This window comes from Myotis myotis, unplaced genomic scaffold (genome assembly GCF_014108235.1).
Source record: "Myotis myotis isolate mMyoMyo1 unplaced genomic scaffold, mMyoMyo1.p scaffold_m19_p_1, whole genome shotgun sequence".
Taxonomy (NCBI): Eukaryota; Metazoa; Chordata; class Mammalia; order Chiroptera; family Vespertilionidae; genus Myotis; species Myotis myotis.
Window position 1 is genome coordinate 147,057,838 of NW_023416313.1, and position 18,881 is coordinate 147,076,718.

Consider the following 18,881-nt stretch of genomic DNA (forward strand, 5'->3'; position numbering starts at 1 on the left):
AGATTGGCTAGTAAGAAGAAAAGAGAATTCTAAAGAAAGGGGGAATAGCAGATACAAAAAAAAGCTCCCCCTCCTAGAACTGAAATAAAATATCCAAGAAAGACCACCCATCCTGTCCCAAACTTTCTCCCAGGGCTGAGATCCAGACTTAGTTTAAGAGGACCTGGCTCACTAGCTGGTGTGAGGAGTTGCTGAGATGCCCAAGAAGATGCCAGGGGAAGTCATTCATGGGGAGGTGCCTCATCATTTGCAGTTCGCTGAGAAGCTACCCAAGGAGGTGACAGGCGAAGCTGTTGGCTGCTGAGCACTGCTGACTGCCATGCACTAAAGAAGTGGTTCATGCCACTGGAGCCTGGCCAAAGGAACATCAGAACTAGGGAGAGACCTCTTCCTCCTCCAGTGTTTCTCCAGCACCCTCTACTGACAATGCTTAACATTGTGCCAGCTGGCAAAAGAAAAATATTTACAGAATTCAGCTCCTGTATTGTAAAGCAGGAAGTGAAGGGTGGGGCTAGGACTAGGGTTAATTGATAATTGGCACAAAGGACAATCTGGAAATAGATCAGCCTACACTAAGGCTGAAACTCAGCTTCAAATCAACTCAACCCCACATTGGATTAAAGTGATTTTCCCCTCTTTTAATTGCCTGCCAGAAATTAAAGTGAATTATCTTTGAAGAAATCTAGTATTATTCAGACACAACCATCTCTACAATTTTTTAGACAAAATAACTGTCATTCATTCAGAAATTATCAGATGCCTCAGGAGATATCATCAAATTACTGAAAACCAAGAGGGAAAAAAATACTCAATAGTAACAGACCCACAGCTGATCCAAATATTAGACTTATAAGACATGGATTTTGAAATAACTGCAATTAATAAGTTTGAGAAAGTAGATGGTAAGATGGAAAATTTCAGCAGAGAAATGAAATCTATAAAAATAATTAAGTGTAAAATCTAGAACTGAAAAAATCCTATAAATAATAGATTTGTCTCTATTTCCCACTTTTCATAAGAGTTCATCCATACCCAAGCCCCACTTATTTTTTCCCACTCAGGAAATTGCTTTACTTAATAATCATTATTCTCTTTTAAGTGTCTATTATGTGACAGACATTGTAATACATATGTCATATACTTCTCTCCACCCACTAACCTTGTTAAGTAGATATTAATTAGTTCCACATTATATATACAGTATATGGACATTGACACAGAGATTAAGGAATTTTCCCCAAAACAAACAGCTGAAATGTTGAAACTGAAATCCCAGCCGAGGTCTATCAATCTGACTCCAAACCTGCATTATTGACACTAAACTACACATTACCTCTCTCTTCCCTGCTTGTCTGAGCATATAGAAACTATTTCCTTCTTATCTCTTCTGTGTAACTCAGTATCTTAACTTATTTCCTATTTCCTGTTTTCTTTTCATAAAAAGACATTCTTAATTCTGAGCAAGGCTAATCTTTTTACCTTCTGAAACTGTGCTTACCCACTATTCAGGGTCCTCACTCCCGCTCTTAGGCCTGGAACTTTCCCCTCTCTACTGCTACTCCCTCTTCTCCACAGTCTCAAGTCATCCATCCTAAAGAAAGAGAAAAAGATTTAAAAAAATCCCTTGATCCTTTTCCTTGCTTAACCTAACATTCATTTGTTTTCCTTCCCTTCACTACCAAACTTCTCAATGGTAATTTCTGCAGATCGCACACACTCATTAACTCACTCAAAATGAAACACAGAACTCCTCTCCATAGTCTCTTTTTTACTTTCAAACCCCACAAGCTGTGTGAGTCTTCTCCTATTTACTATCTTTAGCAGATGACTATGGTCACATCCTGAGTTCAGCCACAGCTGTAGTGGACAGTTCTGTGTGAGCTCATACTCACCTTGCACTGCCAATATCCTACTTTAGGTCTGCACCTTAACCTTCACATCCTACTTCAGGTCTGTATTAGTCACAGTTCTCCAGAAAAACAAAACCAGTAGGATTTGTGTGTGTGTGTGTGTGTGTGTGTGTGTGTGTGTGTATATATATATATATATACACACACACACACATATATATGTGTATGTATATATATATACACACACATATATGTGTATGTATATATACATATACATATATATGCATATATATGTATATATATGTATATATATATGTGTGTATATATATATATATATATATAGAGAGAGAGAGAGAGAGAGAGAGAGAACTATGGAGGATGCCAAGTCTATAATCTTCATTGTGGGCCTGCAGGCTCAAGACTGAGGAGAGCCAATGGTGCAGTTTCAGTCCAAAAGCAAGCAGGCTGGAGACCCAAGAGAACTGATGGTACAGATGAAGTCTGAAGGCAGTCTGCTGGATAATTCCTTCAACTAACTACATAAGGCCCACCTACATTATGAAGGCTGCTTTACTCAAAGTTCACCAATGTAAATGTTAATCTCATCCAAAAATACCCTCCCAGTTGATAAATAAAATGAACCATTATAAAGTCCTTCTCCCATGCAATGGGACTTGCACATCACTCCTCTCCTAGTGCACTCTGATGCAATCATAGTCTGGAAGTGCAGGCAGTTCGTATCCAGGTGCGATCCTCAATTAATGAGTACAGACATTGGCAGATGGATATTCCAGACTCCCATCTTTCATGTGGACAATTCTGGGAGTCATTCTCTAAGTTTGGAAGTTCTGGAATGAAGCCTGCATTGCCTACAACCACAATCTCAATAAAACACCCTTTTATTGACTTTTCCCTTTCCCTACCTCATTTTCTGTGATTCCTCACTCCTGCTTCCTGGGATCACTCTCCAAAAAACTACCTGTGCCAAATCCATGCTCTGGCTCTTCTTCTGGGGAAACTCAAACTTAATGCCTTCTCAGTAGCAGCTGACTCTGATGATTCTCTCCTGATTCTGCCCCTGCCTCCCTGACCTCTGTTTCTCTCAGTAATTTCTCTTCTGTTGGCCTCACCTTCATAATGCGGGGTTCTCTGTCCTCTACCTTCTTCCTTTCTCCCTCCATAGACTCTCTTGGTTGATGCCATTAATTTCAGCCCAGTGCTTGCCACTCTTCTTGCTCTAGTCGCAGGCTTCCTCCTGCCTTCTGGGGATCCCTTGAGGCTGCAGCACTGGGCTCTCACACAAATGTGCCCACATCCTAACAGAATCCATTCCCACACATAATATGTGCCCTTTCTATGTTCCACATCTCCGTTCATGGTATTATTCCCTCAATGTCCCAGAATAGGAACTTCTAATATTCCTTATCTCTCATCCTCCAAATCCTTTATTAATGCCCCTGAAATATCTCCAGTCTGTGTTCCATCCTCTCCATCCCCACTGTCATTAACTGTGTTCAGGGCTTCATCATCTTTCTTAAATTGCTCTGTGGTCTCCTGTTTTCTCTGCCTCCAGATCTCCCCAACTCAATCCATGCTCCAAGAAGACACTGGCTTGGTCTTCCTAAATCACAAATCTGATCATGCTGCAACACAGATCAGAACCTTTCCACAGCCTCCAATATTAAAACAAAGCAAAACCCTTTAAACCTTTGCCAGAGAAGGCACATCTTTCGGTGAGACTAGTGGTCACTTTAACATCCTTCATGCTTTGAGCTATCTGTCTACCTCCACACCGAAGCTTCAGGTGTGGAAGGCACCCTCTTCCATCCAAAAACTGGCCTAAGCTACACAAATTCCCCATCTGTAGTTCCTTTATCAAATGTGAGTCAATCTAACACTTTCAAAATAAATTTCTATAAAAACCAAGAGAGCCCTAGCCGATTTGGCTCAATGGATAGAGTGTTGGCCTGTGGACGGAAAGGTTCCGGGTTCAATTCTGGTCAAGAGCGCATGGCGTGGTTGTGGGCTTGATCCCCAGTAGGGGTGTGCAGGAGGCAGCTGATCAATGATTCTCTCTCATCATTGATGTTTCTATCTCTCTCTCCCTCTCTTTTCCTCTGAAATCAATAAAAAAATATTTTTTTAAAAAAAGAGGAAAAAGGTCAAAAAAGATCCAAGAGGTACACACACACACATCCCCTAATCAGAGATGTCTGAACCTTAAATTTGAGTAGATCTATTTTTAAATAAAACTAACAGGCCAAAACCGGTTTAGCTCGGTGGATAGAGCGTCGGCCTGCGGACTCAAGGATCCCGGGTTCGATTCCGGTCAGGGGCGTGTACCTTGGTTGCGGGCACATCCCCAGTGGGGGGTGTGCAGGAGGCAGCTGATCGATGTTTCTCTCTCATCGATGTTTCTAACTCTCTATCTCTCTCCCTTCCTCTCTGTAAAAAATCAATAAAAATATATTAAAATAAATAAATAAATAAATAAAACTAACAGATATAGCCCTAGCTGGTTTGGCTCATTGGATAGAGCATCGGCTTGCGGACTGAAGGGTCCCAGGTTAGATTCTAGTCAAGGGCACATGCCTGGGTTGCAGGCTCGATCCCCAGTAGGGGGTGTTCAGGAGGCAGCCAATCAATTATTCTCTCTCATCATTGATGTTTCTATCTCTCTCTTCATTCCTCTCTGAAATCAATAAAAATATATATTTTTAAAAACTAACATATGAATGTAAAAATCTTTATCTAAAACTTTTAGAAGAAAACAAGAAAAAAATAATTGTGACCTTAGATTTGCAAAGATCTCTTATAGATGACACCAAAAAACACAGTCCACCAAAGAGAAAAACAAATATATAAGAAAATTTAAAACTCAATAATAAGAAAACAAACGATTCAATAAAATATGGACAAAATTTTAAACAGACACTTATCTAAGAAGATATGTGGATGGCAAGTAAACACATGAAAAGAGGCTCAATGTCATTAGTCATCATGGAAATGGAAATTAAAACCATAATGTGATGCCTGTCAGAACAGCTAGCATTGGGCATATCAGGCACTGGAAAGGAAAGAGAAGAGCTGGAACTCTCACATTGCTGGTGGGAATATAAGATTGTGTAACCACTCTGGGAAATCATTTTAACAGTTTCTTCAAAAGTTAGATTTATATCTACCATATGATTGAGCCATTCTACTCTTAGATATTTTTCAAAGAGAATTGAAAGCGTATGCTCATACAAAGACTTGTACATTAATATTCATCGGGGCTTTATTTGTAATAGCCAAAAATTATTGTCCATGAACAGGTGAATGGATGAAGAAATTGTGGTACAATGGAATACTACCCCACAATCCCACAATAAAAAAGAATGAACTATTGACACACACAACAATGTAAGTGAACCTCAAAAAAATTACATTGAGTGAAAGAGATCAGACAGTAAAGAATACATACTATGTGATTTCATTTATATAAAATAGAAAAGACAACCAATCTAAATTGATACTAAGCAAATTAGTAGTTGCCAAGACAGGGGGGTTGGCATAGAAAGGCAGAAGGGACGAATTGTAAAGGGGCACAAGGAAACTGTTGAGTGTGATAAATATGTTCACTATCTTAATTGTGGTGATGGTTTCATGGGCATATACATATGTCAAAACTCATCCCATTGTTCACCTTAAATATGTGCAGTTTATTGAAAGTAAACTTCATTGATTTTTTTAGAGAGAGTGGAAGGGACAGGGGGGAAAGAAACATTGATGTGAGAGAGACACATCAATTGGATGGCTCCGGCACGTGCTATAACCTGGGCCAGAGATGGAATCTGCAACCAAGGTACCTGCCTTTGACTGGAATCAAACTCGTGACCCTTCAGTTCATGGGCTGATGCTGTAGCCAATGAGCAAAACCAGCTAGATCTCAACTCTACTTCAATAACATTATTAACATACTTAATTAAAAATGCTAATAGTCTTACATGACTCAAAATCCTTCCCAGGTCACCACTGAGCTGACTTTGATGCATCCTCGTGATTGGGTCCAACATCATGGTGGCTATTGGCAACAGACTGGACTCAGCTACATCCCATACTCCCAGATCTCTGCAAAAGCAGTGAAAGTCGCACGGAAAACAGAATTCAAAGCAAATGCCAAGAAGACTTCTGGCAGCAGCATAAAAGTTGTGAAAGTGAAAAAGGAATAATCTACCCTGAGCAAAGTTTGAAATGCTACATTTTCAAAGTTAAGATGTGTGAACACATGTTATGGCAGATTGAAAACAACCCAAGTGCCCATCGGTGGATGGGGGTGGTAGAGAAGTTGAGCAAAAGAGAAGAGAAAAAAAACTCAGGGAAATGGACAACAGTGTGGTGATTGTGGGGGTGGGGATGTAGAGGGAGTTGGAGGAGGATATGAGGGCATAAACGGTGATGGATGTAAACTTGACTTGACACTTGAGGTGGTGAACACACAATAGGGTGTAAAGATGAAATGTTGTGGAATTGTGCACCTGAAACCTGTCTTATTTTATTAACCAGTGTCACCCCAATACATTCAAAAAAGGGGAGAAAATTGCAAACTCTCCAAAAGCCCCAACAGACTTCTGGTTATTTAAAAAGAAAGAATGGAAGGACAGAAGGAAGGAAGGAAAGGAGATATAATGATATTACTTCATGGGGGGAGGGGAATACCTGTCTTATTCATAGATTGACAAGTACTAGTATAGTAAAAAAGAAAAGAAAAGAAAAAAAGTCTTGCTTTCAGATAATTTTAAAGAACCCCACCCATAAAGGGAAGTGGCTGAAAGAGCATAAATCTGGGTTTAAAACCCTGTTCTGCTACGAAGTTATTTATGGCCTTGGCCAGGGCTGGTTACTGCCCGCTCACAGCCTCTTCAGTTCCTTCATCCATAAAACAGGGTGAATAATAATCTGCCTCACCGGTTTGTCGTTAAAATTTGAGTGAGATACCAGATGAGAGCGTGCCTAGCCCATCCTAGATGGCAGAGTACGTTATGCCCCATCTCTGAGGTAGTCAGATTCCTTTCTATCCCCTTCCTTTCCCCTCCTTTCCTCTTTCCTTCCAGATAGGGAGGGGTCCTAGTCACCAAGATATTCAGAAGAGAAACAATGAGGAGGAAACAGGGCAGAGGGCTTGGATTGTGTTCCCCTGAACACAGTGCCTGAGACCAGAACTTGAGACTTCCTGGAGGGTGGCCCCAGGGATGAGGAGGCAGGGGGCAGAAAATTCAACTCAGGGGCCCGGATGGTGTGGCTCAGGGGTCGAGCTTCCATCTATGAACCAAGAGGTAACCGGTTCAGTTCCAATCAGGATTTCTATCTCTTTGTTCTTCTCCCTTCTACTCTCTCTAAAATCAATAAAAACATATTTTTAAAAAGAAAAGAAGATGTAAATCAGGGAAGGAGAAATGCCAATAAAAAGGTACAAGAGCTCACCACTGACGTGGAGCGCAGCCCAGCCAGAGCCTCTCTGCAGATCTGTAGAATACACCTTAGAATTGACCCTCTGAAGATCCGGAGGCTGGGACGCTGACCTGTGTCCGTGTCCAACCTGGTAGGATTACACTCAGAGCATTAACTCTCCTCTCTTGTTGCCACACCTCTGTCAACTGAGGGCGAAAAACAGAGACAAGGCCTCTGCCTGGGCCACTGGCAGGGTTGTGGGGACCATCCACCACGCCTGCAGTTCAAGTCAAAGGTGGCCTGAGGACATGTGGCATGGGGCACCAAAAGCAGCTGCCTCGGGCTCAGAACCATGCCTGGGTTAACAATGTAAGCGCCTCAATCCTGGTGAGCAACTCTGTGCCAAGCAGACAACCTCCAGTGCCTACAGACCCAGGATGAAAGCCCTCTCTCCTCAAGACCACAGCAGGGATGTGACTGACTCCCTCAACCGTTCCCTCAGAACAAGCGTCTGGGAGAGAGGAGAGAGAATACCTGAGGGGGTTAGTCATTAAAGGGGAGGAAGGGTGGGGCTGGGAATTTACCAAGAGAAGGAAATGCTGGCTATTTCACTGAGCAGCAGTTAAATCATTTGTCTCTGCTCTACAAATAAGTTGAGAGTTAGAAATGTTCCTCAGATTAGAAACACCATTATGGTTACTGTATTAACGCCTATCACTTATCAAGCATGTAATATGTGCCTGGAAATGCGCTATGTTCTTTCAAGCCTCATTTCATTTCATCCTCACAGCAACCCAATCCAATAGGTATTACAATTAACTGAAGCTCAGAGCGATTGAGTAAATCGCTGAATGTCCAACAGCTAGTAACTTGTAGAGCCAGAATTCAATCCCAGGTAGCCTGACCTAAGAGCCTGTGCTTTGACCATTAGGCTGTCCAGCTAGGGAAGCAATTTGAAGCAGTGGCCTGGAGGAGAGGGGCTGGGAGTGCACATTAATTAGGCACAGAAAACAAAGACAGGAGTCCCTATGAAGGGGATGGACGGTGCACAGTGGCCATCGTATGTGTGTGGACATATCATTTACAGCTGCTCAAAACCTTTTTAGTCCCATGGTGCAAAGACAGAATAAAAATAAGTTACCTTTCCCAGCCTCCCTTGCTCTGCGTGCGTAGACAGCAAGTTAGGTGCTGCCACTGGAGCACCACTTCAAAATGCGCTCTGTGAAGAAACAGATGACAAGCAGGGATTCCATTTTGCTGGGGCAGGTGTCCCTAGGGGCACCATGCTTCTTATGAAAGCACCAGTCTCTCAGCTTTGCTACAGAAAAACAAGTTAAAAGGGCTTTAGCCCTGCTTGGAATGCTAAAGGAGAAGAGCACGCCCTGGGCACGGAAGGGGGCTCCCAACAAGGAACCCCTAGGGCAGAGAGAAGCAGAAGCCACCGCAGGTGGGATCCTAACGGTTCTGAACCCAATTCTAATGGACGTGTGTGTGGTGGCGGAGGGGTCCCCACAACACCAAGAAGTTCTCTGACACTAGCCGGGTGTCCCCCAATTCCACTCAATTCTGACCCTATCTACCTGGAGGTAACATCAGATCCCACAGGTTCAGGGCTCAGTCCTACAAGACTGACACCCCTCTTCAGACGCCAATCAGAAGTCCAGATTGTCACCTGCGCTTCTGACCAACTGACTATAGATTGGAGGTTCCCACAATTTCCACCTTGGGTCCGATTAATTTTTGAAAGCGGCTCACAGAACTCAGAGAAACATTTTACTTACTGAATTACCGGTTTATTATAAAAGGAAACAACTCGGGAGTAGCCAGATGGAGAGACGCATAGGGCAAGGTATGTGGGAGAGGGCTTGGAGCTCCCAGGCTCTCTTCAGGCACCAGCCTCCCAGGACCTCCACTTGTTCATCCAGCTGGAAGCTCTCTGAGTCCCGTCCTTTTGGGGTTTTATGGAGGCTTCATACAGGGGCGTGGCTGAATCATTGGACATTGGCAATGGATTCCAACTGCTGCTCCTCTGCCCGCCTTGGAGCAGGTGAGACTGAAAGTTCCAACTCTCCAAACACCAGGTTGCTTCCCCTGGCAACCAGCCCAGTTCTTAGTTTACCTAAGGGTTTTCCCCAAAGTCACTTCATTATCTTAAAAAAGGCACCTTTTCCCACTTTCTTCAGAGGAAATTCCAAGGGTTTCAGGAGGTCTGTTGCCAGGAACGGGATCAAAGACAAATATATATATTCCTTATTATAAATCGAAATATCACAGACCCCTTTCGAAGTGGAACAGTCTCTTCAAACCCCTCTGCTCAGACCCTAGGGTTTGTTTGTTTGACTTTTCTAAGTTTGGTGCAGCCCAGTCTCAGTTCATTTGCTCATAGTTGCATAGTCCTTCTCTGGTCAAGGTTTGTTTTTCCGCAGCTGGGAGCAGAGATAAGGGTTTCCCTGATGAGTAGAGCAGACTTGTGCCAGGGGGAGGGTTCTGCACGGTCACAGTAAAAAAGGGTCTTATCACTTTAAGTTTGTCTTTCACATCCAGACAAAAGTGAGGTCTTTTTATTTCTTCATCTGCAAAACCTGACAATTGGTCCCCCCTCACAGGCTTGTGATGACATACTGTGAAAGTGCTTTGTGGACTATGAACTGTAAACAGACTAGCTTTTATCATTGTTGATGATTTGATGGTAATAATGACCCATGCAAGGTGGGGGAGGGGGGGGGCGCTCGGAGAACATTCAGCCAGTCCCAAAGCTCACAGTGTGAACTTGGCACCTTTTCTCTCTTCAGCTGTATCTTCTGCTTAATCAAGGATTGCAACTTTAATTTTAGTGGTTACATACTTTTTTTTTTTAATATATATTTTATTGATTATTTTACAGAGAGGAAGGGAGAGGGATAGAGAGTTAGAAACATCGATAAGAGAGAAGCATCGATTAGTTGCCTCCTGCACACCCCCTACTGGGGATGTGCCCGCAACCAAGGTACATGCCCTTGACTGGAATCGAACCTGGGACTCTTCAGTCCGCAGGCCGACGCTCCATCCACTGAGCCAAATCGGTTAGGGCCATACTTTTTTTTATATTTTATTTTTTCCTAAAGCTGTCTGGGCATTTTTTTATAATCTCGGATTCCTTATTCAGTTTTTCTGCTCTATCTTTCATACTTTAAACATTTCACAATAACTTCTTTAGATTATCTGATTATTCCAAACGCTGAAGTCCCTAAAGGTCTAAACCTGTTCATTATTGTTCCAGCTGATTCTCCCTCATGATGATTTGAATCCTTATATATTTAGTAATATTTTTGTAAGTTTAAATTTGGCTAAATTTAAACCAGAAGCCTGGATTGAGGCTGCTTTCCTCTAAGGAGGATTCAGTTTGCCCCTGCTGGACTCTAGGGGGCATTAATAATCTGGGCTACTTAAATTTTCCAGTGTATGGTTTATTTAATCAAAGTGCTGCAGCCTAGACAGTTTTCCTTGTAGGTTCCCTCTGTAAGCAGGTGGACTTTATTCTTTGCACTAAGAATGTAATCTTTTTAACGGTCCCAGCTTTGGGCAGAAGATGGTGTCTCACATTTAGCTCTTCCATCCTCCTCAACCCTAGGGCTTAGTGCAGTGATGGCGAACCTTTTGAGCTCGGCGTGTCAGCATTTTGAAAAACCCTAACCTAACTAGTGCCGTGTCACATATAGAAATTTTTTGATATTTGCAACCATAGTAAAACAAAGACTTATATTTTTGATATTTATTTTATATATTTAAATGCCATTTAACAAAGAAAAATCAACCAAAAAAATGAGTTTGCATGTCACCTCTGACACACGTGTCATAGGTTTGCCATCACTGGTAGTGTCTGGTTCTCCCCAACCTTCCATACTCCTACCCAGTCCCTAAAGCTCTAGGTTTCTAGTTAGTTGACCTCTCCATTTATTTACGTTTACCTTTTGTTTTGTATTGTCAGGGGGATTCTCTTGGTAGATTACCTTTATTTGGGGGCACTTACTAAAGAATTTTAAAAATATGTATTTGTTGTGTTTTATATAGCATTTAAGTTTTCTGTTATAGGAAGCTTTTGAGAACTCATAGTACTGGAAGAGATTTTTCTTAAGTGATTATATGGTACATGTTGTTTTCTAACCTGCCTTTTTCCCACTTGAAATATGAAAAACACTTGTAATATAAATAAATATAGGTCTAGAGCAGTGGTTCTCAACCTTTCTAATGCCGTGACCCTTTAATACAGTTCCTCATGTTGTGGTGACCCCAACATAAAATTATTTTCGTTGCTACTTCATAACTGTAATTTTGCTACTGTTATGAACCGTAATGTAAATATCTGATATGCAGGATGTATTTTCATTGTTACAAATTGAACATAATTAAAGCATAGTGATTACTCACAAAAACAATACATAATTATATATGTGTTTTCTGATAGTCTTAGGTGACCCCTGTGAAGGGGTCGTGACCCACAGGTTGAGAACCGCTGATCTAGAGCATCATTTTAATGGTTACATAGTCTTCTCTTTTACATTTTTTTTATTGATTGGTTTTAGAGAGAGACACAGGGAGAGAGGGGAAAAAAACATGAATTTATTGTTCCACTTATTTATAGATTCATTGGTTGATTCTTGTATGTGTCCTGTCCCAGGTTTGAACCCGCAACCTTGGTGTATCAGAACTAGGCTCTAACCAATCATGCTACCCTGCCAGGGTCTACATAGTCTTCTATTGCATAATTTATTTAATCTTTTTCTTATTATTGAATATTTAGGGTTCTGTGGGTTTTTTTCACTGTTTCAACAACATTTCAGTGAATATCCTTATAACTAAATCTTTGCATAATCGCGATCTTCTTTCTTCTTTAAGTGTTTGTAAAAATAATATATGCAAACACTAAGGAAAATTAAAATTATCCAAAATCTTTTTTGCTGTCACCTTAATTAATACTGTTTGGTCTATAATTGGAATCTCTTAATCAAACAACAGATGAGAAGTAGTCAGGGCTAGAATATGAAGAGAGACCACACCCTCTGCTCTCCACCCCTCACCCCAACAACTAGGGATAGGAAGCCAGAGCAGGACCATCAGGAGCAGAGAGCTGAAGCGATGGCAGACACCAAGTGGAATCCAAAAGCCTGGGACAACTGTGGTCAGAGGCACCAGGCCTCAGGAAAGGCTGAAGCTTCACAATCTCGCCTCGCCTGTCCCCTCCTGCCTGAAGCAGAAGGTCTTCTCAGCCACTCCTCCAGGCTCCCATCCCTGCCCTCCTTCTTTTAAATGGGTTTGGTTTATTTTGAGTCAAAAAAGCAGTACAGGGCCCTAGCTGGTTTGACTCAGTGGATTGAGCATCAGCCTGTGGACTAAAGGGTCCCTGGTTCAATTCTGGTCAAGGGCACATGCCCTGGTTTTGGGCTCCATCCCTAGTAGGGCATATGCAGGAAGTAACTGATCAATGATTCTCTCTCATCATTGATTGCTTCTGTTTCTATCTCTCTCCCTTCCTCTCTGTAATCAATAAAAAAATTATTTTTTTTAAAAAAGCAGTACAAGCTCTGAAACTATTCCCAGCCCTATACTTTATAGTGGCTTACCCATGATTCTCAGGGTCTTGTCCCAATCTAAGAAATTCTACCATAGAAAGGCCTTTTTTTTTGGGGGGGGGGAAGGGGGGGACGTCTTTAAATACCCCTCTACCTCCTTTCTGCCTGCTTCCCTTGAGTGCAGCCCAGATATTGAGCCCAGGGTCTTCTCCCAAAAGAGAATCATGAAGGGAATGGCTGCCCTCTCTGATAGCTCTTTGCTCTTGACTACACTTTTTTGAGGACCTGATGCACTTGCCTTTATAGTCTGTGAGATACCGTCATATCTCTGCAATAAAGTCTGTTTCAGATTGATTCTGTCAGCTGTGCAGGTGAGAGCCCCTAAACCATAAAGAAGCCCAACCTCCTCTTTCTCCCAAAGAGTATGGAGCCCCAGCTGGGGTGATCGGTTTCTTAAGGAAGCCCTAGAAGTTATGGTCTCCCTGTGAAGGACTGGGTGCCCAGAGCTGGCTATATCTGTTCCCCACAAGCTCCAGCCCTGGTCAGGCATTGCGTGGGTAAAATAACTTTTTGTCTACCCAAATCCCTAAGGCTCCCGGAGCTCCTGAGTTCTGAAAAGCCCTTGTCCAGAGCATAGGCTTATGGGGAAGGTGTATAAACCGGGGAATAAGCATGAAGGAGTTGGCATGGGGGGGAGAGGGCAGGGACGCTCTGAGGTGTTTCCACTGCGGCGTACACCTCCATGTCAGCAAGCCGCTGGCTGGGCCATTCATACCACAAGGCCCTGGGAGTGGGTCTTGATCTTGACAGAAGACAAGTCACTACCAATGCCAGGGCCTGGCCTCAGTGACAGCAGCTGTCAGGGACTGGGTAGGAATACAGACAGGGCCCCCTCAGCACACAGTTGGATGCTTCACACCTTCCTCAACCACCTTCACCACCACCTGAGTGGTACAGCCCTGAAGCCGATGTGAAAATAGGAAAGCTTGATGGTTGGGAGCCAGGCTCTGAAGTTCCACACTGGCTTGGGCGAGGTAAACTATCAGTGCCTGTGTTTTCTTATCCATAAAGAAGGGATGAAAGCAGTACACATGCCCTAAGGATTGATGTGAGAATAAATAAGCTCATCTTTGTATCTGGCACATGGTGAGCATGACAGAAGTGTTAGCTCTGATCTTAGGGGAGCTGAGGGAGAGATGAGCCTTAGGTCCACGAAATCCTCCTCAGCACCATCCCATGCCCAGCCCAGGCCTGGCAGGTGCTGGAGCTGGGAGGCCTTTGGGAGAAGGGAGAGACACTGGCTGTAGGAATGGGTTGATTGTGGGTTCCTGGAACGTGAGGACTCCTTCATGGCACCATAAATGCAAGTGACCCCTAACCAGGCTGTGGCATGTAGCAGGCTGCTCAAGGAAATGCCAGTTAGAAAAGACAAGCACTAAGTTTCTGTTCTGCCCAGCCCCTTTGGGGCGGGAACTGCAGAGGCAGGAGGAACCTCAACTGCCCTTGTAACAGGAAGTTGTTCTGTCACTCAGAGCAGGGAAGCAGAATCAGTTCAGTGACTTAGGTGGCCTGGAGATTGACCCTTCTCCTCACCCCCAGACCCCTCTCTACCACAAACCCTATTCTCGAAGTCACTCCATTTGTGTGAACTTGAAACTTCCAGAAGCCCCTGGCACCTTCCAGTTTGATGTCTTGCAGCAAGTTATGGTGAGTGGAGAATGAGACACAGATGCCCCTTGGACTTATCTGGGCCTGCCGTTGTGCCGGTACTAAGGCCAGGGGACAGTGGGGCTCACGGGGGAGGCTGTGGATTGTACTGACCCTACTGAGTCACGGGGGGCCATGGAGCAGAGGGGTTGTGGGAAGCAGCAGGGACTTGGGACCAATACCAGCTGGTGAAGAGACCTCTTCTCCCAGGCAGAAAGGTGCCCCAGCCCCCCTGGTGTCCATCGAGGACTTGAAGAACCCGAAGTTCATCGGCCAAGGCGGGTTCGGCACAGTGTTCCAGGCACAACACCAGACATGGGGTTACAATGTGGCAGTCAAGATCGTTGACTCGTGAGTGTCCCCGCTGCTGGTTGACTAGCCAGGGTCTTGCTGAGGCAGCGGACTGCTGTACTGGGGAGGGGGTGGGGGGTCGGGGAGGGGCTTGAGTGGGGAAGGGAGGAATCTGCCCAGCAGAGCAAGACTCCAACTCTCTCCTGGAATATAGGAAGATGATATCCAGGGAAGTGATGGCCATGGCAAGTCTGCGTCACCCCAATGTGCTGACCCTGATGGGGATCACCGAAAAGCTGGAGTGGGACCATGTGTTGGGGCCGGCTCTGGTGACTCAATTCATGGAGAACGGTTCCCTGGCAGGGTTGCTACAACCCCAATGCCCTCGGCCCTGGCCACTTATCTGCCGCCTGCTGCAGGAGTTGGTGCTCGGGATGTGTTACCTGCACAGCCAGAACCCCGTGCTTCTGCACCGGGACCTGAAGCCCTCCAACGTCCTGCTGGACCCAGACCTGCATGCCAAGGTCAGCCTGTCCGCATCCCAGCCCAGCAGACTCTAGATAGGTTGTGCCCTAGAGCCACTCCAGCCCCACCAACTGAAAAAGCATCTGCTGCAGCTCTGTCTACTAAATATCCTCAGCATCTCCCTCTGGACACAGGGCTGCCCAAATGTCAAGGCCTATCCAGAAGCTTTAGCTCCTGCCACACCAAGTGATAGAGGCCCTGACCAACACAGCCACTTCCACCTGCCCACCCACTAGGCTCTCCAAAGACCCATGGCTGGCCGCCCAGGAGACTCAGACTTTGACCCACCCTCAGAGGGGACGCAGACCTTCAAACCAAGGCCCAATTGGTCCTACTGTTTTCCTAACCCTCCTCACCCCCTTTACAAGGCTGGACCTGTACCTTGGGTGGGGGTGGGGGTGGGGGAAAGAAGAGGATTCTGGAGCTGCCTGGCATTATCCATCCCCTACTTCCTCCTCCTTCCCTTCCTTTGCAGCTGGCAGATTTTGGCCTGTCCACATTTCTGGGAGGCTCACAGTCAGGGGCAGGGTCTGGGGTGTCAGGGGGCACCCCAGCCTACTTGGCCCCAGAACTATTGGCTGATGTAAACCAGAAAGCTACTATGGCCAGTGATGTCTACAGGTAAGACACCCATGCCGAACACACCCCCCCAATTTTTACACCTCTCTGGGCCCTTCTAGGGGAAGGGTATGAAAGAGAAGCTTTGCCAGAGGTTGGGAGAGGCCTCAGCTTTTTGTCTCTTGCAGCTTTGGGATCCTAATCTGGGCAGTGCTTGCAGGAAGAGAAGCTGAGAGTAAGACTTCAAGCAGACTATTGGATCCTTAACCCAGGCGCCCTCCTCCTGAAAGCCCCCAAGCCCTCCACTTCCTGCTTACCTGCTCAGACTGTCCTACCCGCCCCTCCTCTCCCCTTGGACTACACTCCCTGCCCCGTTCTATGAGGGAGCAGGTCGCCCCTCCTACTCCGAATGCTTTCCCTTCATGTCCCCACCCCCACCTCAGTAGTGAACCAGCCATCACTGGTGCAGCGAGGTGTGTGTGAGAGCCAGGACCGGCCCCCACTGACAGAGCTGCCCCAGCCCGGCCCTGAGACTCCTGGCCTGGAGGGACTAGTGGAGTTGATTCAGCGCTGCTGGAGCCATGATCCCGAGAACAGGCCTTCCTTCCAAGGTAAACGGGCCACTAAACTGGCAGCTGGGTTGGGCCTCAATCTGTCAGCAGAGGACTTTCCCAGAGAAAGAAGTTTTGCTCACCTGCCACCCACTCTGCCTTCTCTCCAGACTGCCGAACAAACACTGAGAAAGCCCTCCACCTGGTACGAGATGAAGCTGGTACAAAAATGGATGCTGCAGTCTCCACAGTGAGTACCCAACACCAGCCCCAATCTGAGAGCTGGGAAGGAATGGCACCACATGGCTCTCTTGGTACCCAGTGACTCCCCACTGACCACTGCTCTTTATGTCCTAGCCCTCATCCCACTCTCCCCACCTCATTCCTGATTCCCTGACAGCAGTTTATGGGCCAAGAGACGTCTTCCTAGGGTGTACACTGGCTCTCCCACCCCCACACCCAGCAAGTTCTCCCTGTCCTTGCAGGTGAAGAAGTTCCTGTCAGAGTACAGGAGCAGCAACATGTTGTCTGCCCCTGAGCCAGGCTCAAGGGGGACAGAAATGGATGGCCGTGCGGCAATCCCTGATTCCAGGGTCTCTGACATGCTGAAAAACCTGAATCTGAAAGGGCCCCCCAGCTCTGTTTCTGAAAAATGTGGAAACCTTCCTGAGAAGATTGAGGCACAGAAAAAGCATGTTCCGCATCCCTGGACAGCAGGGGCGCCTTCGGATTCAACTGCCCAACTTCAGAGACCTCACCATTCAGAAACCGGGTGCCCAACCCCACCTCGGCTTGGACCCCAGGTCCTGGACCCCAAGGAACTCAGGTGAGACTTTGGCAGGTCTAGGGGATGCCAATCTTGTCCCCTTTTCAGGGAAAACTTGGGACTGAGGAAGTATGCTGTGGAAAGAGGCCTCAAGACAGGGAGCTTGAGAGCTCTGTGTTGTTCACAGGGGGCTGAGAGAGGTGGCACCAACTGGCCTCCCAAGGAGCCAGGACCAAGTCCAATACCAGGTAACCATACCCACTCCTTCTCTCCCCTCCCCCTTACCCCCTGCTCAATTCCTCCACCAGCTCCATCCTCTAGACCAGTGGTTCTCAACCTTCCTAATGCCGCGACCCTTTAATACAGTTCCTCATGTTGTGGTGACCCCCAATTTCATTGTTACAAATTAAACATAATTAAAGCATAGTGATTAATCACAAAAACAATATGTAATTACATATGTGTTTTCCGATGGTCTTAGGAGACCCCTGTGAAAGGGTCGTTCGACCCCCAAAGGGGTGACGACCCACAGGTTGAGAACCGCTGCTCTAGACCATATATAGAAGCCCTCTTTTGAAGCTCCTTGTGTGGGGTGCTGCTAGCTCCTATCCAAGGAGGGGTAGAAAAGGGGAAAGAAAGGGCTAGAGGCCACTTACTCTAATCTTCTCATTTCATAAATGAAGAAACGGATGCTCTTTGGGATTGGATCCTGCTGAGATCACAGCAAAGCCTGGATTTGTCCTAGGCCTTCTAGCTCCCCAGCACCAACTCTGTGAACCCCCAAATTCCATTGTGGCTATGTCAGTACTGAGGGCTTCCAAGCAGAAAAGATCCAATTACCCGGGTCAGAAACGTCAGCTGCCACCACTCTTGAGCTTCTGCACACCCAGTTCTGAAGGGGCAGTCTGCCCCGAAAGGCAAAGGCATCCCTGACACCTTCCCTGGGAGGCCCTGAGACCCCATCTCTGCATTTCCCCGGGGCGAACACGAGGTGCTGCTGCCCCTCCACTCTGCTGCTCCTCCTAAGTTGCTGAAGACTTAACCCTCACACTAACACCTCTGTTTCTTTTCAAGGGACATGGTACCCTTCCATCTATAACAGTCAAGCAGTGCAGATTGGAAACAACAACCACATGATGATACCTTATTATGTCTTGGGTGGAGCTGGCAGCACCCCCCGACCACAAGTAGCTTCAAACGAAGTGCCACAAGAAGCTAACATCTGGACTGGGTCACAGGGCCAGTATAATAATGACAAAAATTGAGGAAGCATAGTCTTCTATTGCATAATATATTTAATCTTTTTCTTATTATTGGATATTTAGGGTTCTGGGTTTTTCCCCCCACTATTTTAACAACATTTCAGTGAATATCCTTATAACTAAATCTTTGCATAAGCACAATCTTCTTCCTTCTTCAAGTGTTTGTAAAAATAATGTATGCAAACACTAAGGAAAATTAAAATTATCCACAATCTTTTTTGCTGTCACCTTAATTAATACTGTTTGGTCTATAATTGGAATCTCTTAATCAAACAACAGATGAGAAGTAGTTAGGGCTAGAATATGAAGAGAGACCACACCCTCTGCTCTCCACCCCTCACCCCAACAACTAGGGATAGGAAGCCAGAGCAGGACCATCAGGAGCAGAGAGC

General features: G+C 45.4%; 2 protein-coding genes across 2 annotated transcripts; both read left to right on the top strand.

The window, feature by feature from the left end:
* Positions 1-5,836: 5,836 nt before the first annotated feature.
* LOC118672074 (ATP synthase subunit epsilon, mitochondrial-like) lies at positions 5,837-6,061 on the top strand. Its single transcript, XM_036341476.1, has one exon. The coding sequence runs from the start codon at positions 5,837-5,839 to the stop codon at positions 6,059-6,061; it is 225 nt and encodes a 74-aa protein (XP_036197369.1).
* An 8,309-nt stretch (positions 6,062-14,370) lies between these two features.
* Positions 14,371-18,776, top strand: LOC118663992 (receptor-interacting serine/threonine-protein kinase 3-like). The gene is given in 11 exon segments (XM_036323901.1): positions 14,371-14,536; positions 14,747-14,887; positions 15,042-15,351; positions 15,828-15,973; positions 16,099-16,145; positions 16,354-16,521; positions 16,632-16,711; positions 16,947-17,199; positions 17,202-17,287; positions 17,415-17,475; positions 18,302-18,776. Coding segments are annotated over 11 exon segments (1,503 nt in total). The 5' UTR covers positions 14,371-14,516; the 3' UTR covers positions 18,493-18,776.
* Positions 18,777-18,881: the final 105 nt, after the last annotated feature.